Source organism: Marmota flaviventris, chromosome 11 (genome assembly GCF_047511675.1).
Source record: "Marmota flaviventris isolate mMarFla1 chromosome 11, mMarFla1.hap1, whole genome shotgun sequence".
Classification (NCBI taxonomy): domain Eukaryota; kingdom Metazoa; phylum Chordata; class Mammalia; order Rodentia; family Sciuridae; genus Marmota; species Marmota flaviventris.
Window position 1 is genome coordinate 61,568,512 of NC_092508.1, and position 23,233 is coordinate 61,591,744.

Consider the following 23,233-nt stretch of genomic DNA (forward strand, 5'->3'; position numbering starts at 1 on the left):
ACTCCCACACTTATGTCTCAAGTCTAGATGTCTCTGCTGAACTCTAGACTCCAGGGTCAACTGCCTACTCAGTCTACTCTGATGACAAATTTGCATCTCAAACTCATTGTCTGAAGTGGAGCCCTTGATTCCTGCAGCACCCGACCAAGTCAGCGCCACCCACAATCAGCCCCAACTTGGAAAAGGCCAACTCTTGTTTTCCAGTTACCAGAGCCAAAAACTGAGATTTTCAGTAGGTACTTCCTCTCATACCCTATATCTTATCCATAAACAATCCAGTCAGCTCTTCGATGATAGCCATATCCTACTACCTCTTACCCCTCCACCTTAGTCCTCGGGGCCATTCTTCCTCACTTGGATCCACAAGAGCCTCTTACAACATGCCTCTCTGCTTCCACTCTTACCAGCACCTTCTCTAGCATTCCATTTTCCACCCAGCATCCAGACAATTCCCTTAAACAGACGTCACTTCGTGTTACTTTTTCTGTTTCAAACCAGCTTCCCATCTTATTCATCGAAAAATCCAAAATCATTACAGTGACCTATAAGCCCCGACATGATCTGCCCCCACTCCCTTTTGGCATCATCTCCTACCACTCTCCCCGGCTCTCACTGTGCTCTAGCCACCCTGCTTTCCTTGATATTTCTAAAACAAGCTCGCCATGTGCCCACTTCACTCCCACCCCAGGGCCTTGACACGTTCTTTTTCTCTAGACATGGCTTGATCCTTTACCCCCTCAAGAAGTCTCTCTTTGTGAGCAAAGCCTTCCCTCAGAACCTTATACAACACCAAAGCCATTCCAGCTGCCAGCCTCTATTTCCCTGTTTCCTCTATTTCCCACCTTCTCTTCCTTCAGTCACCTACCAACACCTATTATTTTTGTTTGTTTGTTTGTTTGAATGTTATTTTTCTCTCCCTCGGGAGTATAAGCTCTATGAGGGCAGGGATGTTGTTTTGCTCACTGTGCACCTGATACAATGCCTGATCATAATAAATGCCCGACAAACATTTATCAGATGATTGGAAAAAATTACTTCCCAGCATCAACCTACAGTCCATTTGTAAATAGGTCACTGTTCACACACATGCTCCTAAAGGACTGAAATAGTTTTAATTAGGAAGTTCTTGCTTTTTGCCAAATTCATTTGGCAAACTTTTGTCCCTGGGGTTATTCATTCCTTACTTGTAATTTTATACCAGGTGCACTGATTTTTTAAAATCTAGTTCCATTTGGAAAACGTATTATTAGCAAGCCACTGAACTATTTCTATGTTGGTAGACATATTTAGTTAAATTTGGGTATTTTTCTTTCCATTTAAATAGTCACGGAACTGCCAACCAATGAACTTTGGAAGGAAGGGCGGAGCCAGGAGGAGGACCGTGATCTCCAGGTACCCACACACCTCATCAAGGTGAAGATGCAACGCATTTTCCATTTGTTCCTTTGAAGTCCCTGGAAAAGTGGCGAGCTCTGCCAGGTCAAAGAGGACCACCCAGCAGGACCAACACCAAATCCAGTGAGGAGGGAGACCCATCAGTTTCCTCACATTCACTTCTCCTGCCTTGACCTTGAACTTGGGGGCCAGGATGTATGGGAATGATAAAAAAAAAAAAAAAACCTCACTTCCAGTCTCTGGGCTTCCCTGGATTATATCAGTGGTTTTAAATGTCTTCAGGTCATAGGCCCCTTACAAAGCTATGGACCCTTGTTTCCCGGGCTACTGTAACAAAGTACCAAAAACTGGAGGGCTTTGAATTGTAGAAATGTGTGGCTTCACAGTTCCGGAGGTTGGTCTCATCTTCTGAAACCTTCCTTGCCTCCCCCAGCTTCTGGTGGCCCAGGTGTCCCTCGGCCCATGGAGTCCTTGTCTTCCCTCTGTATGTGTCTGTCTCTGTGTCCAAATTAACCCCCTTTCATAAGGCACAGACAAATGGCCTCATTTTAACTTGATCACTTCTATAAAACCCTTATTTCCAAACAAGGTCACATTCTGAGTTTCTGGTGGTTCAACATCATTCTTGAGAAACACAATTCAACCTATAACAACTATTTTTTTTAATGGTATGTTTTGCATTCAATCTCGGGGAATTTATAGACCCTTGGAAACTTGCCCTCTGATGCTAGCTTTTATTAACTATGTGTCTTTGAGCAAACCATGACTCTGAGCAGAGTCCTCAACTCTAACATGAAGTGAAGCCTCCTATCGGAGTTGCTGTGGAGACCCAAAGACATTGTGTATAAAGCAGTAACTGTAAATTATAAGGGGACCAACAATTGTAAAAGAGCTATTCAGGCTGAACTAGGGCCCAAAGCTCATGGTGTAGAACAGGAGTTTTATTTTTCTATTGTGACACTTTACCAGTAAGAAATTTTTGCGTGTACAAACTACTTCCTTCCTTATTGGTTGTATAAATGTGTAACTAAATTTTAAAATTGAATAAAGTGAAATAAACAGTGTGCTTTGCACTTGTAGAGGTTTATCTTCTGAATGCTGAAGAATCTTGATGATGTCATACGAATAACCTCATGCACAAAGTACACTAAGGAAGAGAAAAGGGCTCACCATTAACAATAGTGAATGTAAATCCACATCTCAAATTGTCTTCATGGTGATTTTGTATTTTTAATGATGTCCTGGAAGATATGATTAGTTTGCCTTTGCTCTGAACCTCATGTGGCAGATGAAGAGCTTTGTCCTAGGAGAAGTGTCCTTATTTCAGCCATTTGGAGGGTTGTTCACTGATGCTCACATTAGAATTAGATTTAGTCTTTGTAGAAACCTTTTAAAGTCACCTGTCCATTTTGTGAAGATGTATTTAGTTCAAACTCAGCGGAATTTGCCATAGAGTCACTTAAAGAGGCACGCTTAAATGAAAGTGTTTTCCAAGGCTTGACAACCAAACCCACCATCGGGGCTTCTACAGCCCCCTCTGCTGCTGATCCCTGATCCATCTATAAGCCAACCCAGGCAGGACCATCCAACACTGCCATGGAGGGTTCATCTTTATATTTGCACATTTTGCCTCTGGTTTTTTAGATGACCTATACATAACTATAGAAGTCCTAGTATTTTCTCTCTGCCCTCTGAGGGAATGTTTCATGTTTCCACTTTGGAGACCATAGGAACCATCAGCACCACTCTTATTCCTCTCCTCTCTTAAGTGTATGTTGATATGATAAGAGCACCTGTTTAGTAACTACGGTGGCCCAAAGGGTGAGGTTCTGGGCAGAGGAAATAGGGAGGAGGCTAGAGGAAGTAGGGGAGGTTTTCCTCCTCTCTGAGTCATTAAAAGAATGGGCATAAAGATGGAAGAGCCTGTTTTTCTAGAGGAATTGACGCTACTCCATCAAGAGAAGAGGCCAGAAACTAATTATAATGGGAAGACTCTGGGCACAAAAATTATTTAGGGACTCAGTGGTATAGTACAGCTCAGAGCTCAGGGGAAGATTTTCTTCCCTTCCTCTCACTGAAACTCAGTACCATGGCACCTAGGACTGGAGGGCTTGGGGGTACTTAGAACCAGCAGCCCCAGTAGGCATCAGAAGAGTATTCTGAGGGTAAATGAATGGGCAGAAAATACAGATGAAGAAGGGTCAGATGTAAGAGAAATAACAGGAGAGAGGTCATATAATGATGGTGGCTCATAATGGCTATGAGGAGCACATTCTTGATTTCTAAAGATTCCTGGGAAATACTTGAGGCACCATCATAGGAAGATGTCCAAAAAGTGTCTGCATATGAACCCCCAGCATCTGTGAATAAGTTATGTTTCATAGCAAGGGAGCAAAGAGTTATGGTCATTAATCCACTGACCTTAAAAATAGGAATATTATACTGGATTGCCTGGGTTGGTCCGAAGAGTCAGTGTCAGAGTGATGCAATGTGAGAAAGACTCTACCCACCATTGCTGGCTTTGAAGACAGAAGGGGCCATGCACCAGGGCATGCAGGCTGCCTCTAGAAGGTGGGTCAGGAAAAAAAGAGATTCTCCCCCAGAACGTGCAGAAAGGAACATAAAACCCTGCAACCCCTTGATTTCAGCTCAAGGAGACCTGACTTTCATAACTATAAGATAACCACTAAATTTGGGGGTAATTTTGTTACAAGAGCAATGGGAAATTAATACAGGAGGTGTGTGGTGGTGGCCATTTTTTTTTCTCTAAGAAGTGACATAGCAGGAGCAGAGCACAGTACCTAGGTGTCTGAATCCCAGTTTGATATCTGCCAATTCTGCTGGAATCCAGTAGAGCTCTGCTGGAGGAAGGCCCCCTTATGGCATTTGGAGTGTGGCCCAGGTCGAAGCCATTGTACCTTGTGACTAAGACAGCCAATTTGGGGTTGGGGTAGATATTTGCTCTTTCAAACCTCATGTTAACCATGCAAAGTTGTCTTTCTGTTTGACCTCTATGGAGCCTACAGCCACAATTAAACTCATTTTTTTTTTCATCTGTGGACTATTAACTCCTAGTTCTCTAAGCCTGTGCAGTTTGCCAGAGTTTCTGAGAGTTCTAATTGCTTTTTAGAACCCCGTTGTCTTTGACAACTACAACCTTTTGGGATGTCAAGACTGACATCCAGAATACCAACTACCCCTCCCATGAATGTGACCGACAGGCTACCAAAGTCCTCAAATTCATTAGATATTTGAAAATGTTCAGCAGGCAGAGCAGTCAATGGTGTCCTGACTCAGGCCTCCAGGATGCTGCCCACCTGGTGTGCTGACACCGACACCTAGCACGCCTTCATACAATCCTCCTGGGATATGAATCCATCACAGCTACCATTCTCCTGTCCACATTTCTCCATCTTAGCCATCAAGATGTCATAGTAGAATTTACCTAAGGCTAAAAATCCAAATATATTATGTTTTAAACAGTCCCCATTCATACCAGTCTTACAATCACACCCAACAAGAAAATTAGTCTGAGATGGCTTGTTTCTATTGTGAACCCATGATAACTCCTAGTGATCACAGGTTTTTCTTCTGAGAATTTACGAACTATTTAAGGGGAGATCTTAGTACTTGTCTCAGGATAAAAGTTAAGCTCACCAGATGGTACTTTGCAGATTCTGCCTTCTTTCCTCTTCCAAAGAACTGGAACACCTTCTCCCTTCTCTACTCCTCTAATTCTGGTCCTATTCTCCAGAATTCTTCTAAGATCACTAGCAGCAGGTCAGTGTTCTCACCTGTATGTTCCCTCAGCATCTGGGCGCTGCTCCTCCCAGACAAGAAACCTAAACTCAAATGGAACAGCTAGGTGTTCTCCTTACAACCCTCTCACCTGGCTAGGGTTTCTGTGTCCTCCTTCCAATGTGATTAGCCTTTCTGGGGTAGGATGGAAAAAAAATTCACTTTGATAGAAGACATGGGGGCAAAATGATTCAATTTTAAGTCAATGAACCTGTGTCTAGGACTCTTGCTATTATCCCTTTACCTGGAAATGAGAAATTTCTAGAATTCTGGAGGAGGTTGAACCTACCAGGGGCCAGAAAGGACCCTGTAGAAGGAGGCAGCCAAGTGCTCATCACATAACTCATCAACCAAGCCTACAGCCACCATGGAAGAGAATTGAGAGGAACCCCCCTTCAGAGAATAACATTATAGGCATGTGATGGAGACTAAGGCCAGCCCTGCTTCCCAATGAACAGTACCTGACCCAACATTCAAGTGTGGAAAGTGGGGGGGCAGGGAGGTGTCCATATCTCTTGATACCATGGATATTAATGGCAGAGTCCTTCAGACAGATGGAGAGTAAGTTGTAAAGATTTATTGAAAAATCCACCTCATTCCTTCATAATTCCCCATATGATCATCAATCAGTCAATTAGCTGAAATTTCAAATGATTGATCTCATGGGTGGCTCTTTTTAAATGGAAGCTTTCAATTCTTAAGATACAAAAATTCCTTATAACATAAATATACCCTAGAGCTCTTTTCTTTGGTATCTCCCAGCAAAAAACTGCTTCCTCTGTGCTATTCTGGGAACTTTACGTTCATTAACTCTTCACAACAAGTCGATGAAGCTGACGCTATTCACATCCCCATTGCCTAGGGGAGGACACGGGGACCCAGAGATATGAAGTCACTTGGTTGAACTCACACAGCTAGAAGATATAATGCTGCTGATTGAACCCAGGCAGATCAACTGTAGAACTCAGCAGTAAAGCGATTATGAAACTGGCCCAATTTCCTACCCCTTCCTTTATCTATGCTCAGAACCCTGTCACCAATGTGAGAACAACCCTGGCTAGCCTGCTGGGAGATGAGAAACCAAGGGAATGCAGCCAAGTCATGCCATCCAAGGCCATCCTACCCCAGCCAGCCCCCGCCAAATCCCCAGCAGACCACAGACCTACAAGCAAGCCCAGCCAAGAGCTTCAAAACCACCCAGAGAACCCACAGATCCACGAGAAATCATCAACGATTGCTGCTCCAAGCAACTGAGTTTGGGGGAAATTTGTTACGCACCCATAGAAAACTGGTACAACACAAGCTTGGTCACTACCCTGTTTTCCTTGTGATGACAACTGGCTTTGCTACACTCTAGGATTCTCCGGGAATGGACAGATCCTGCCGTGTAGGGCTTTTCTCGAGGCTACCACCCCATCTCTCTCCACCACTGTCTTGCCCCAGCCCTACCAGCTCACGAAGGCAGTTCAAACTATTCCTCACCTTGAGTTCTTAGTTTTTACTTTGGATTTGAAAAGAAACCAGAGTGCTTCAACTCTTTCGTCCTTTTTGAGCTCTGTTTCCTTGCCTATCCTCTTTGCCTACCTCTCCATCATCTAGAAGCTAAGCTGGAATTAGCCAAAGTGCATGGTGCCAACCTAATGGAAACAGGGTAATGAGGGAGAAACAGGATTGTGCTGGAAGTCAGCACCTCGCATCTTTGGTATTTCCCCTCTCGCAGGCTGGGCTTCTCCCTCAGAACGAATGGGGACCGGCTGTCCCTGAAGGCATGCTCTTGCTTTGCCACCTGATCCCCAAATGAAACCTTGCAAAACTGAACTGCCCCTGCCTGCCAGGACTCAGGGGGGCAGCAAGCTGTACCTCCACAGGAACTAACAGCCCCAAATGCTCCACTCAAATTAAAAAGGAATTTGGAAACATGTTCCACAGAGTGGAAGCCTTCTGGGGCACTCCTGCCAGGGGACTCCATCTATGGAGCTCCCAAAGAATTGGAGTGTCAAGGCCTGGTGCAGAATATATCGTAAGGGGGTTCAAGGGGTGGGGGCAGAAACTCACTCTGAAGGCATCCTGAGGGAGGTGGACCACAGTCTGCTAACAATGGAATTAGAAATCTTCCTCCCAAAGAAAAAGACTCATAAAAGATAATTGTTTTTCTATCAGAGTATTTCAAAACTTTTTTTTGCTATTAGGCACTCAATAAATGCTAAATGATGCTAATTCTCCTAGCCCTCCTTACTTTATGAGTGAAGCTGGGATTGTGTAGGTTCATTGCTTAAAAGGCCAATAGCTAAGTGACCTAGGTTGGTGAAGAGAAACCAAAAGTCCCCAGGGCAGATCCAGCCTTACTGTGCCATTAAACACCCACCACCCCTCACTCATAACACTTCCACAACAACAGTTTAGTTTTAATTTCTTTTCCTTGTATTTCATAGCCTGGAGGGAAAATGTCCTGTGACAATTCTGTAATAGTAAGACAATTACTGGTGACTCAGGGCTCCCTGCTGCCTCTCCATGCTCTACAGCTGAGGAGCAGGCAGGGTTGCGCTTCCCATGTAGGAATGACTTGGTTTGTGAATTAGGAAAATCAAAATCAAAAGGAATCTTTATCTTAAAAAAAAAAAAAGCCTACTTCAGATGGAAATTCAGCTCAAGGATTCTGCTTCAGCATGCGAGCTAATCATAGGCATGAATCCCTAAGGAGACCTTTCAAACAGGCTCAGAAATGTTCCAAGGGGTGACTTGCCTATCTGAGTTCTCACCCACAGGATCCAGGCAATCCAAGAGGATCCCCACCCTGCATTCCCCAAGTCTGATTTACTCTCTTTTTCTCCATCCAAATCCTGCCCCTTTCACCTTTGCCATGAATGGGGAAGGAGAGCAGGTACAGTAGAACTATGTGCTCATATGTGCAAAAACCCTATCTTGTTCATCTTTGTAACTCACACACCTCACCAAAGCCTGAGTTAGGATAAGCAAAATTAAGGATGTCCTGGAGTAAAGAATGTGGACACTCCCAAATTCCCAATGGATTGTGTTCTGGAGCACTTTGTTGATGGGTAGCTTAAAAACTTGGGAAGCTACCAAGCTACTTTTTCCCCATATGCATAAAGTTCCAATAGAGACTAAATTCTCAGACTGGGCTACAAAACTTTAGCCTAGAAAAAAGAATCCAATAATGCACCCAAAGTAGAGAACATCAGCTATTATATCACTTCCTCCTAAACAGTCAATTAAATTGTTGTTTCATGAGAAAATGCATTCCCATTCAGGATGGCAGAAACAGCCTTTCACCTCCCCCAACACCCAGAGTGAGCTGGCCTTGAACAAATAGAGGAAGGCAAAAGGGGAGTCAATGCTGGAAAGACCAGAAATAGCCCTGGCCTGGCAGGGAGGGGTTTACAAGGAGAATGAGATGGACAGAAACGTCTAGAGTCTAAGAATGCTACCCTGAAGTACCTCTCTGCTTTTACATAACATGTTCTGCAAATCTCTATTCAAATACTTGTCGTAAGTGTTCTAAATTAGGAAATAAAAGGCAGTTGCTTGAAGGGGAACTTGGAAAAGGAAAGAATTTCTGGGTTCTGGGTCATAAATTGAGCTAAGGACATCCTATGTTCACCTACGATGGCCCTCTTGATTTTTGTGCCTCAGTTCCCTGACTGATACAACCACTGATACTAATAAAAATTCCAATTTCAGATTGACAATGGCAGTTTAGAGTGGGGAGCAGGGAAGGATACAGGAGAGTAGCTGCTCAAGGCCAGTCTATGTTCTATTCATCTCTATATACTCCAGTCCCCTCGGTACTCAGCACATAATTCACCAACTAATAAATACAATTTAAGGAAAGGTTTTAACTTTTCAGTATAGAATCAAAATGTATGGGCTTTGGAGTCAAACTACTCAGATGCAAATCATTTTTCCTCCCTAGATGCAGGGCCAGGGGCCAGCTGCTGAACCTCCATTGGCTTCAGGTTCTCCCACCTAGAAAAGTGGCCACGGACAGCCCCTCCCTCCTAGGTGCTGTAGGGATGAAATGCTTTTCCATCAGTGAAACACGGAGCGCTGTGCCTGCCATAGGTAGCACTATTATTAGTATCCTCAACATCATTTAGCTAGTTGTCTAGTATTTTGCCCCCAAATTAGTTCCTCAGGGAACCTGGCATACATGAAAGTTGGTTGGTGTAGTGAGTTGAATTGTAACTCCCAGAAGACACATTTACCCAGAAGCTGAGAATTTGAACACATGTGGAAAGAGCGCCCCTGCAGACGTCATCGATTAAGGCAAGATCTTGGAGATGATTCATTCTGGATTAGTATGGGCCCTAAATCCAAAGTCATAGAATAGACAAAAACGAAAAGCCAGAGACCCAGGGAAGAAGGCCATGTGAAAACAGAGCCACAAGCCCAGGAACACCAGGAGCCACAGGAGGGTGCAGGGGTGAGGAAGGGAGGGTTCTTCCCCAGAGGCTTTGGAGGGAGTGTGGCCCTGCTGACCCCTGCACTGTGACTTCTGGCCTCCAGAACTGTTGTGTTAAGACCCCTGGTTTTTGGTAATCTGCAAGAAAATTACCAAGTCAGGGACAGATGACTCTGAACAACCTAGATTTAGTGAGGGAAACAAGCCAAAATGTGAAGTGGTGATTATCACGCGTCTCCTTTTCTTAGATTGTGCATTGCAGGGAAAGTTCTGCTCAGCAAGGTGCAATGGCTGACTTTAGGGACTGCAAAGTTCAGGCCAGCCCATCCCATCCAGTTCCAGCCAAGAGCGTCTGCTGGGAATCTTGAAAATAGCGTGCATCTTCCCACCAAGAACGAAGCGGAAACAGTAATTGTGCCATGAGAACCTGGCTGCAATCTAACACCAAAAAAAATGGGCAGGCCAGGAAGCGCTCAGTGCCCATCCAGGACACATACCCACAGGGTCCACACCGCCTTCCTGCACCCCTCTGTGAAGGTCGGAGGAGTCATTATCCAAGACTCTAAGTGAAGGAAATATACCTAGTTGTTAAGGGTCCCACATGATTGTATATTCTCCTAACTCTACAGGTTCCAGAAATCTATCTATAAAACAGATCTCCTTTTAAATAAAAAATTAAAATGTACACGGGTCATTGCAGGACCCTCCTAAGCCTTTGGAATTTTTAACAGAGTCATGAGAGAGTCGAATCCACTGATGTTCAGAGAAATGGTTTTCATTCTCTTCCTCTCTTCTAACTCCTGGAGAAAACCAGCAGCAGACAGAGCAGCAGCAGTCAGAGAGGGTGACTTTTTTGGAGCAAAGGCGTTAGACAAGATGACACATCCTGACAGGTTCAGCAAATACTGAAGGCTGTGCCAATCAGCAGATCCTTTCTGAGTGTTTGCAACGGAGGAAAGATTGCGAGTCACACAGTATTTCAAAGACAGGTCACGATTACTTCGTGTGTCATCTTCTAATGTGAAGGTCAGGGGAGAGGAGAGGCGGGTGGAGGCGGGAGGGGACGAGCAAGGAGACCCGTGTGCAGGCAAATTAACCAGGCAGGACTTGCTTCCTATTTCCCAGCACTGCCCAGGGAACTGTGTAATTGCTGGCTTTGTTGACATCTGAGGCTCTCACCTCGCAGGTAACCGGCACCTCATTAGCCCCTAAGTCCTTTGTAACTTGTGAAAGTCACTTCTTCCCCATCTCAATCAGGGTTCTCTTTTTTCCCCTTAAGTGATACTCAATTTTTTTTTTCCGGTAAGAAAAGGGTTGCAGTGAAGAGACCAGTGAGGAAATCCAGAGAAGGAAATCACAGATTCTGGATCCCAGAATATCCCCAAATGGACCCCATTGTTTAACTGAAAAGAATTCTAGAATACTGAAAATACATTCAAAACGAAAAGAAATAATTCTGAAGCCAAATGAAACCAAAAAGATTTCTGTCGTTATTTGTCATTTGTTTTTCTCTACTAGGAAACAAAAAAGAGGAAGAGGGGACAGAGGAGAGAGAGAGAGAGAGAGAGAGAGAGAGAGAGAGAGAGAGAGAGAGAGAGTCCCCCCGCATAAATCATCTGAGAGGCTTTTAAAAATATGTAAATGCTTAATTATCTCCATTCTCCATCAAAGCACTTTTCTGAGGAAGGGATACATTTTTAGCATTCAAAATTAAAATAATACACTCACGCATGCACACTCAATCACACACATATTTGTGCACACACATACTTGGACAATTCACAACCTTCAAAGAGAACCATGCAAATCTAATTGACAGGATAAGTTTTAAGCAAATTACTTGGTGAGCCCAACATGTTTTCCCCTTGTTGGGGTGAGGGGACACTATAAACAGTATGTACAAATATGCTAACTAAAAAAATAAAAATCTTCCTCCTTCCTGTCCAAGAATGTCAAGCCAGCCCATTAGGGTTGTGACAATGGCAAATGTTGAGCACACACAATCGCACTGAGAATCTGCTGACCAATTATTGCCGACATTCCCTGGTTTCATCAGATCCATCACTTTGCACAGAAATCAAAAGGTGGAAAAAGGGCAGGAGTTCACCAGGAGAGAAGCAGCCTCTGCCTAAATTGGGATAAGGACCCTTTTCTTACAATTGCCCTGCTCTTGGGACCCTCCCACCCGAGGAGGAGAGCAAGGGCTTAGTTATTTGTGTCCAGATTTAGAGGCTTCTCTCAAAACCGAAGAGATGAGTGGAGCAAAAGAATAGAGATGATTAGAGATCAGAGGCTTAGCTGGGCACAGAAGCAAGCTAAGTGGAGTCATTAGAGATGAAGGGTCTATTTAAACATGCGCGGTGCACACATTTAACATCTTGTAAAACGTTTGAATGGTCGGTCTGTATACAAATGCATACTAAAAACAGGAAAGAAAAATATATACCAAAGTAAATGATCGCTTATTAAAAATACACATATACGTATCTTGCTAATCAGAAGCCACACCTTAACCCTGATACTTGGGCAATTATGTTGCCACAGTAAATAAACAGCAAGAGGTAATCCATTTGCAACAAATCAAGCCACACACAAATAATTTCAGACCCTGTTTCTGGTTTCCTGACATATTACTGTACACAATGCTGCCGTTGGGTCCTACATTCTTACATCCCTTTGAACGCTCACCAGACTATTAATTTAAAAAGTCGGGAGCTTCATCTGCTCCTCAAATCTTCATAACCTGTTTTTGTATGTTGGAAAAGACAAAAACACTAACCGGGACTTGGGTGGGAACCATTTTTGGAATAGTGGTTGGTGCTTGTTCACATCTGGATTAGGTTTAAAAATGATAACATTATGATGATGAACGCCAGAGAGCCTCATCTGCATATAAATAGGACTAATCAGAAATGCAAATTGCAATCAAGAGAAATTTTTAAAGGCTGTGATAGCTGTGTGATTGTGCAGATAAGGGAAGGTCAATGCTTGTATTGTTACATCAGTTAAGGCCCCCCAGCCTGCCCAGAGCCTGCCTTTGAATGGGGCATGTGCAAAGTACAAATTATCTATCAATCTGCCCCCTGACCCGGATGGAGCCCTGGATAACTTAGTTTTCCCTAACTAGAACCTTGAGCTGGCCATCCATCAGTCCCGTTCCAGTGAAAGACAACAAAACCTCTTGTCCAAACCTCCTAATGAATACACAGAAGAGAAAATATACTTGCATTTAAATACCCTCTAAACAGACCTCCTTTCAGCATGACTTCCCACTGAGTCAGAAATTAAGGGATGAATAATAAAACATATGACTGATAGAACATTTTTTCTGATGCATTTCATTGCTGATCTGAGTGGATACAGCAATATAATATGCATTTTTAGCCCCCCAAATTTCCAAAATACCTGAGAAAGCATAAAATTAAAAAGAAAACACCAGAGTTTCAACAGATTACTTAATCCTGAATTGCATTTGCATTCTTCTCAAGCAAAACACAAAAAAAACGAACATCTCAGAAACATCGGAGTGCTGGAAATAACACAATTGTTACAAGGTCCTGTCATTCCTTGGGTTATGTTATCTTTCAAAAACATTCTCTCTGTGTCCCCCTCCCCCGCTGGTTTCTTCTCTCCCAAAAGGAAATATATTTTGCAATCAGGCTTTCTCAGATTTGGAGAGAAATTGCGTAAAAACTCTTTATTATCCCTCTAATGATGCTTTCACAATGCACTAATGAGTCAAGAGCGCCATCTTGTGTCCTACCTCGGAATCTTAAAGAGAGTTTTCACAGGATGCATGTCAAAGAGGGGAGGGTCTCCATCCCCCAGTTCAATGGCTGTGATCCCTAAGGACCAGACGTCACAGCGAGCGTCATAGGAAGAGTCATACTGCTGCTCACAAGCAATGACCTATGAGACAAAATCAGGGAAAAATAGATCAACCCCTGCCACCTCCAATGTCCTAAAATGTCCCTTGGCTAGTTCAGCTCCCTTCTTGGTTCCCTTAGCTGCAGACATTAAATTCCAGTGAAAATAAGATGTATGTATTCTAAGGCTTATTTTTTGTGACTGATTTGTCGACTGATTTGTCAACTTATATGTTCGTCAACTTTTCAACTGTATCAGTTTAGTTCAAGAAACATGCATTGAACCATCCAAGTACTAAAAACCAGTGCAAGGGGAAGCAGTGCAATGGATTCCACACGATGGCCACGCTGTTATCCTTCAAGGGAAATATGTCCACCCTTTGCTTCCTTACCAGCTACTGAATTCAACAAGGAGCAGTTGTCCTCAAATATGCTTGACTACCGTACAACATCCCCAGCAGGGTAAACCACCCAGGGGAAGATACTGGGTGTCTGAAACGATTAATGTAAAGCAGAAACAAACCCGCTGTTCCTGTTCCCTTTATCTCGGAATATCTGCCCCTTCTTCAAACCCCAGCATCTGGTTTGCAACTGCCTCTTTAGTTATGGGTCTGACTGGGTACAGAAGTAGCAGACCCAGAAAATGATCCTGGGATCATCACTGGGTTGGGGAGCATGGACCTCCTGTAGAGGAATCTGTTTCTCCCAACTCTCTGAGTCAGAGAAAGTCCCTACACTCAGACAGGGTTAGGAGAAAGTAAGATCGACCAAAGGACATGGAGGGACTGGGTGCCTCCATTTGACCAGAAATCTGCTTTCCAGAATCCCCCTTTACTATAGTTTCCCACAACTGATGTGTGGTGATCTGGTAGACTAGGGTGGTGGGGCTTCCCTCTCAGCCCATTGAAATGTCTTTGACGTTTGCTCTGAATGCGATCGGACAGTTGACTATGGTGAACAGAGAAGTGGCAGATCTCGTAGATTTGACAGCGGGATTACCCTGGCTGCTGTGTGGAGGTGGATTGAAGTGGAACATGAGAGGAAGATGAGAACCAGTTAAAAATACTGCTGCGGGAATCCAGGTGTGACATGGTGACAAATTATCAGATTGGGGATGCAATTTTGAAGGTAGAGCCAACTGGATTGGTAGAATGGGGCATATAAGAAAGAGGAGTTGAGGATGACTCCAAGGCGTTTGACCTGAGCAACTTCCAGAATTGGCTTTTCCCGAGATGGGGAAGGGAAAAGGGGAAGCAGGTTTGGGGTGCGTTAAGCCTGAAATATCTGGGAGACGTCCAAATGGAGAAGTTGATGTTAAGATTCATACTGGACTTCTACTTTGGAGAACTGGAAGATAAGTCCTATGGTCTAAAGGTGTACCCCCAAATTCATGTTTTAGAAACAGTCCCCATGCAATAGAGTTGGGAGGCAGGGCCTTTGGAGAAATGTTTAGGTGACAAAGCTCCATTCATAAATGGATTAATACTGCAATACAGAGGGCTTGCAGCAATGGAAAGCTCTCTTCTATCTTCCTCCAGGTGTGGTAATAGTAAGAAGGCCCAGGCATATGCCAGAATCTTGACCTTGGATTTCCCTACTGTGGGAATACATTTCTCTGCTTTATAGGTTATCCAGTCTCAGGTATGCAGCATAAAATGGACTAAGACAAAAAGGGATGTGTGTTGTTTTAAGCCACTAAATTTTGGGTATTGTTATGGCAATGAGAGAAAACTAGTGCACCTTCTGTCTTCCACATCCAGTTCTTTGCACTTGCAAGGCCTGGGGAAACGTGTTGGCCATCTTGCCCTAGACTTTGTTCTCTTGCTCTCACAACTGCCCTCTACTTTCCTTCTTTTCTGGCTTCTCAACTGGAAAATGTTTTTCCATATACAGGCATTCTTGGCCTGGCCCCATCCCTCTGTTCAAATAGAATGCCCTATCATAGAATATCCTGTCATACTTTCAACACATAATTTTCAAGTGTGCATTCCAACTAAAGTTCAAGTAATTCCAATTTTGGAAACAGAGGCCATTTCATTGCCCCCAAAGACCTTACTTTTCTCACCCCAATCAGGTGACAACCTACACTATTTATAAAGAGCTCAAGATAAGGCTGTTCAACACCTTCCCTTTCAGAAATGACATTTTCAGAAGTGTGAGACAAACATCATTTTAGAGCTATCAATCAGCAGACAGTTCACTGTCCTCATTCATGACACTGTGTTGGGCCCTGTGAGAGAAAGAGAAATAGACTCTACCCCTCTCCTAACAGGTATTACATCCAGTTGGAATATACAGTGCACCTCTAATAATTAAATGACAGACCATGACAACCATAAATGTCCTCAGTGTGTACTAACATGTCCAATAAAGGATTCAGACTTCAAATGCTCATGAAATTAAAGGGAGACACTTCCAGATAAGCACCCCAATGAAAATGTCCAATATCCACAGTACGACTCCCAGGGAGAAGTTCAAATCCACATCTAGCCATGTTGGGCATTCCAAGAACACATCAAATGTGGGGCTGGAGACATCCTAACACTCTTTGAATGTTGTCATAAAATATTCAAAGCATTTATCTGGTTTCAACTTCCCTGTACAAATAAAACACCATCTTCAGCTCAGTCTGATTAACAGAAAAGCGCTTGTCAGTCAAATTCTTCTCCCAAAACTCAGCTCATCATGTATCCTTTAAGCTCAGCCTTCCAAGGAAGTTTACAGAAAATCACACTAATAGAATAATTCACAAATAACTCTTTTGTAACCATGCAGGCATGGTAGTAAGTCCTGAGGGGAGAAGTCTCACATGCAATTTAATCTCCATCATAATTTCACGAAGGAGATGCTATTATCTCCTTTAGTCACTGTGGAAACTGAGGCACAGCCATGTTGAGCAGCTTACCCAGAGTCATGCAGCTAGGAATCGTCATGCTGGGATAAGGAGCAAGTCATCTCTGTGCATTAAGTGGTATACCTAATAAGGGCTATTCCATTAAAATTATCAGCTTTGCTTTCATATTTTGACTAAGATTACGCCTTTTTTTTTTTTTTTTTTTGAGGGTTTTGTCACCTACATTCTGTCATCTCCTCAGAGGAGACTCCTCCGTCAGGACTGCTCCTTTCCAAGAGTAGACAAAGGGGCACGTGTGATGGGGTTTGAAGAAGCACTCTTAAGAGGATGCGTCTGACTGAAGGTCAGTACCTGGGACTGAAAGCCAGCACATCCCGAATTTGTATTCCCCGTCAATCTAACACCACGGAGTGCAATTATCTCTTTCAGAGAAGAGTATAATCTTTCATCTTAGCTCAGCATCCTCTTGGTCTCTAGGTAAAGGAAAGCTGAGTTAAGGATGCTGAGATCATCCAGTGGCATTTGATTCCACGGAGAAAGGAAAGCAGTGACGGCATGCGGATGCACTCCCCTGAGACCAGACTTTGCGGGTCCCTGAAGTCATACTAGGGGGATGGACAGAAATGGGTTGAGATAGTGTTGACACCAGGCCAGGACCCAAACACCTCATCCTTTCTCTCCCTCCACCCCCACGGCCCCTGACCTGGAGACTTTGCTGCCACCCCAGCAGTGTGACAAGGGGTGGCAGCCGTGGGATGAAAGAGAGAAAGGGCATGAGAGGGAGTTTGAGAGAAGACCAGCAGGACCTGGAGTGTGACTTAACAGGGGAGGTTAGGCGAGGACACATCAATCCTGGGTGACCAGGACAATGATGGTGCCATTTACAAAAAGGAAGTCAGGGGGAAAAAAGTCAGTTTGCCAGGCAGTTCAGATAAGGTCTGAACCTCCCCCTAAGCAGGTGTAAACCAACCACTTGTGTTCTCAGGACCTCTCCTGATCTGCAGAATGGCAACGTGGGAACAAAGGGTTTCCATCATCCCTTTGGGCTCTAACACTCCGTGACTTCACAATTTCCAAGTAAGAGATCTTGGGGAAGGTTCTCAAACCGAAAGGCTAACATCTCCATGCAAATGAGCTACAGCGAATGGTGGATGGACACTCGAGGGGATTTTAGTGCAATATTTTGCAGAAGGTCTTAAGGTCTATGAAAAGATGCCGGCTGCTGTGCTAATGCCTCCCTTAAAGACAAGCGTCAGGGACAGAGCAATTGTTTAGATGCTGCTTAATGGAGCATGTCCAAGCTCCTACCTTAAAATGCGAACTTATGGCTCTTCTGGTGCACTTAGACTTCCCTGTTGCTTATTTTAGGAAGAGGAAAGACCCTAAAGCCGAGATTACTAGCAATATCTATGCACTGGAAGCCTTCAAGCCCAATGCCAATAGCTATTTTACCCCAGAGGTGGGCTTAGGTTCCCCAAATGTTGGTCGTAACCACTTTGGCTTCCCCAAACTTTTCTTTCTGGTGAGGAGTGAGGACAAAAGAAACAAGTTTTCACTGATGACTGAGCTCAAACTGGTCTTTGGAGCAAGGGCTAGCTGTCCCTCTCCCCGGATGGTGGGAATCGTTCTTTCTAGCCTTCTAACAATCTCCATGCTGCAGACTCCTTAATGCACCCCCAGTGGCTCTGTACTGCCCACAGATGGGACCCCTCTTGTTCCTCCTGCAGGAACTTATGGTGGTGGGGGGAATGCACCAATGGATAAAAGCTGCTGAAACAAACCATCTTGTCTCCCTCAGCATGGTCAGCTGAGCTCTGTCCTGAGTCACCAGTTGTCAGCAGCCCTTGGGGCCTAGAGAGACTTGCTTCTCTGCCAGAGGAGGAAAATTCTGAAGCCACGCAACTCCCTTTTGATTTTGCTGCTTTCCTCACGGGGAGATTTTTGGCCAAATATTTCATCTCTCTGTCCTTCCTCTTCTCATGTCAACTGGGAGCTCCCTTCTCATGAGCCTCGTCTGAAGTATCCCCTATGAAAATACTAGTTATTCATCTTCTTTCTCTGGTACCAAAATGTCAGTAGTAGCTATCCAGGGGTCATTTGTGTCTGGATTATATTTATTTTATTTACTTCTTGAGGATCTTTGGGATTTTCCAAAATGTCTATAGGGAGTATGAACTATTTCAATGATAAAAAGGGGCAAGTTTGGTTTTTTGTTTTTGTTTTTGTTTTGTTTTCATTCATTTTTCATCTTAAGGGTATAAATATTGAAAAGTTTGCTTTGATTTTCAAGGGTGGGTTTCCTTCTTCAGGGTATTTGTTGACTGTTGAAATTCTTTATAAGTTGTCAGGTTAAAGTGCCTTGGTTATAAAAGTAAGTTCCCATGATATTGATAAAAGAAGAATGCCAGAAATTCCCTTCCCAGGGAGAATACTTTCTATTGCACACAACAGGCTTGGGGAGCAATTTTTGTGGGGCAGGGGGTGGATGGGTTCTGGGGACTGAGGGCACTCAACCACTGAACCACATCCCCAGCCCTATTTTGCATTTGATTTAGAGACAGGGTCTCACTGAGTTGCTTAAGGCCTCATATTTGCTGAGGCTGGTTTTGAACTCACAATCCTCCTGTTTCAGCCTCTCAAGCTGCTGGTATTGTGGGGCATGCACCACCGTGCCTAGCTGTGCATTTCAATCTTGACCAAGAGTAGGACTTACTAACAAGGCCCCCCAAGACAGGGTGAGAGGTGTCCTCTGCCTCTTACAGAAAGACTTGGGCTCTCAGGACTTGAGCCTCTGTCATCTCAAGGTCTCTCTATCTGAAATGGACATCTGGTTTTGACTAGGAATAAAAGGAATAGAAATAGTCCTGAGTTCAGAAACCTAGATTTCTCCAAGATATTTAACTCAAATCGTTCATTGAATTATATATCAAATTGCTGCTGGGCCAAAATCTCTTTCAATAATGTGATTTTAACCAATGTTTCAAAACAAATAACATTATAATACATTTTGCTCTCCTAAAAAATAATTTACCAAATTTAAAATAGAAAAGGTCTTTTCAGATATTATTATTTTGCCACTAATATTACTAAAGGTCATTTAAAATGTAATTAAGCTTGGCTTCTATATTCTTGTTCCTCTCCTTACTAGAATTGATTGTGCAATGCAAAATAATAACCAAAGATCGAGATTAAAATTTCATTCAAGTACACAGGCAAAATGCTGTTATCTCAAGAGCTAAATTCAGCTAAATAAGAGGCAAGGCAAATAGACCTAATGCTATTAATCCTTGGCTGACCTTGAGCCCCAACGTGCAGGAAATAGACTGGCAAATAAGATGGGCTGAGGTAGGTAGGTAAATGGGATTCTTAATTTTGCTTACACCATTCACCCAGCATAATTGATAAATGTTATTGATTGCAAAGATTTCTAAAATAGAACTTCTCTGGAATCGAAAATTGCAGTGATAAATATTCCAGTGGTAAAAATATTTCATAGTTTTAGATGCAAACATCTTCAACTGCTATAAGCCAAGATACTTGAATAAACGAGCCAAATCTCTTCCCTAGAACAAAATGTAACTTCAAGGGAGGATATATATATATATATTCAAGGGAGCTTTGGGGGTTTGTTTGTTTGTTTTGCAAAAAGGAGGAGGACTAAATGAACTGGAATTGATTTTTTTGTTGTTGTTTCTTTCATAAAACTTAAATTAAGAATAGGATTGAATCTATATTCTGAACACAGAGAAATTGCCAGAAATAATTTAAACTAGAGTGTTCTTACGAAGGGTCTCTAATTAAAATGTGCTGTTCTACAAGTCTTTTCCCAGGATTGTAATATTCAGCTTAAACCTTAAGAGAAATAAACCCAGGTTCAAATTAAAAACACAGGGTGTGAGCTCACATAGCACAGACCCCCACCGCAGCAAAGGGAGGGTACAGGGGACTCTTTCTGGATTTGAGGCCAGCGTACAGCTGATGTCTGCACCTAAATTCCCCAAAACCCTGAGGACACAGTATTCATCCTTCCTTGTGTGGTAAGTCCTTCTTAGAATTATGACAACACTCACTCCCATCCTCCCTACCCTCCCCTGTGAAAAGTAAGCCAGCAGGTTCAAAACTTGTGTCCTGCCCTGAGACTTAATGGACTTCAGAAGTAGCACATTTGCTTGGAGGCTCAGTGCATCCCCTGCCTTCCCCTGGTCCAATAGCTCCTCATTGGATGCTGAAGGGACCTCAGGACTCGTTCATTCAATCCCTTTATTTTAAGGAAAAGGAAACTAAAGTTCTTAGTGGAAAGTTAGTTGCAAAGTCACACGGCTGATTCAAGACCAGAGTGGGAGCAAATTCCATGGTTCCCCATTGCCTTCTGGAGTCAGCCCTGTCCTTGGAATTCTTATATCATGAATGCAGGAGCCACCTCCAAAGAGGCTGAATCCTTGGTAAATGCAGCCATAGTAATTCCCACACTCCAAGCTTGTGAGCCTGTCAAAGAGGATTTCCTACTGCTGCTCACTTTCCGGCCCTTCCCTCCTCCTTCCTTACTCCCCCTTGACTCTGCCAGTTACAGCTCACCTCCACCCAAACACCATCAAGGACAGGGTGAGGAGGGGCTCTCCAGTTCAGGCCATGGTGTGGCCTATTAGGTTAGGTACTATTACTTTAGGTGAAAAGACAGATTCAGAAAGGTTGGGAACTTGTCCAAGGTCACACAACAAAGAGACAAATACACCTGAAGCATGAGCCCACGACAAGAAGCTAGTGAGAAGGAAAAAAAAAATGTTTTGTTTTGTTTTTTTTCCTCCATGATGCATCTGAAAAACAGGAAGGAAAGCAAATTAGACGGAATATCTGAATGTCCCTGCTCTGCTGGGGCATGCCTCTCCATCTGCAAGTAGTCTCTTATTCCTGTCCTCACCAAATAAAGATGCCCTTGGGAATGTCGCTCGTTCCTCTCACAGAGTGATTCAGTTTAATTTTCTAAAACTAAAAACGGTGTGGAAAATCCCTGGGACAGAGGAGGAGAACATCACAAACACTCATCTCCCCACCTCCACCTGCTCCTGAGTCGCCCTCCTCCAAGGCTGCTCTGGATCCCCTTCCTAACGCTGACCGCCACCTCCCTTGGCTTTCCTCTGACAGATCACTGGGCAAGGAAGCAGAGGCGCTGTTTGCATGGGCATGAATTCCCTGGACAGCCAGGGACCAGACCAGGTAATTTGGGACTCAAAGCCCAGGGACAGTGAAGGCCAGCTCTGATGTTCCTTCAGCAAATGCTTCTGCTTCTGAAGGAAAAAAAAATGAAGAAAGGGAAACAGCAGATGCCTTGGCCCTCCTACCTCCCCAGAAGAGAGTGGGAGGACCGCCTGGAAAGTTCCAAGTGCTCATGGAGGCTGCTCCTCCTGCTAAGCCCAGGGTGGAGAGGACGCGAGGCCTCTGCTTTGGGCCTCACGTGCTTCTGCCCAGCTGGGACCTGAAGCCTTCAATTGGGGTCCTATACTTAGACCTGCCAAGAGGAGGGTGGTGGCATGTCACCACTGCCTACAGGGCCGCCCCCCACCTCCACGCTCCCTGACATGTGATTTATGACTCAACTTCCCCGTAAAACTGCAGCCAAAGGGAAGCCATCACTGGAGCTGGGGAGGGAAGGTGGGCTGCATCCCATCATCCACACCTGCCATGGGCCCTTCACCAGCCAGACACCAGTGCTGAGTGGCACCTTGGGCCTTAGAAGGCAGAGCCACTCTGTGAGTGCAGGCAGGGCCAGCCTCAGAGCTAGAAGCAAGGGAATCTGTCTGTTTCTTAGGACAGAGATTTCTGCTCTGTTACCCAGAACAAGAAGGGAAAGAATCTGTCTCTCAGGCTGTCAAAAGACACCTGGAGGGAACCAGGGAACAGCAAAAGCTACAGGATCTTAGAGATGAATTCTGCTGGAGAAAACCACAGGGGTTTTGGCCAAAGATCTAAAGATTTTTATTTTTGTTTTTGTTTTTGGTACTGGGGATTGAACCCAGCAATGCTTAACCACTGAGCCACATCCCCAGCCATTTTGGTTTTTTAGTTTTTATTTGGAAACAGGGTGTCATTAAGTTTCTTAGGGCCACCCTAAATTGCTGAGGCTGGCATTGATCTTGCAATCCTCCTGCCTCAGCCTCCAGAGCTGCTGGGACTACAGGCCTGTGTGCCTCTACCCCTGTCTCAAAGATCTCAAGATCTCTCACTTGAATCTTTTGAGCTCCCAGGACCTGGCAGATCTACCCCTGAGCTACACCCCAGCCCTGCCCACTCTTTTTAAAGAGGACCAGGTGGGTGGGGTGTAGCTCAGTAGTTGAGCACTTGCCTAGCATGTGCAAGGTCCTGGGTTTAATCTCTATCACTGAAAAATCAACTAAATTAAATAAAATATATAAGGACCAGGTACCATGGACCCCAAAAATTGAGCCATGGTCATCTGGTTCATCTTCCCAAGAGCGTGGTGAGGTCCACCCTAATTATTCAAGGAACTCCAGGGCCACAGGACATGAGAGCTGGAAAAGGCTTTTCCCCTAAAACCTGCCAATGTTCTCTGAAAAATAGAAGGGACCTTGGAGCAGAACTACCCAAGTCAGTCCCTTTTTTAAAAAGAGGAGAACAGGTTCAGCAGGGGTGAAAGTTAGGGTAATAACACCACCAATTTTTAAAAGCATGCACTAGGCCAGGTACTGCCCCAAATGATTTTAATACATTATTTTGTTTTGAGGCAATTTTCCCCCTTCCCATTTTACCTTTTAATGTCTCTCCATTTAACTGGTTAGGAATACTCAGTAGCTTGCCCAAGGTCAGTGGTTAAGAGGCTAAGCAATGCCAGGTATCACAGTGCACACCTGTAAATTCCAGTGGCTGGTGGGGGGGCACTGAGAC

At 44.1% G+C, this 23,233-nt stretch overlaps 1 protein-coding gene across 1 annotated transcript in view; it reads right to left on the reverse strand.

Moving 5' to 3' along the window:
- Positions 1–23,233, reverse strand: part of Myo3b (myosin IIIB) — a 374,689-nt gene that overhangs the window by 329,158 nt on the left and 22,298 nt on the right. Inside the window, exon 7 of the mRNA XM_071619301.1 lies at positions 13,377–13,522. Coding sequence (XP_071475402.1) covers positions 13,377–13,522 — 146 coding nt within the window. The remainder of the gene's footprint in view (positions 1–13,376; positions 13,523–23,233) is intronic.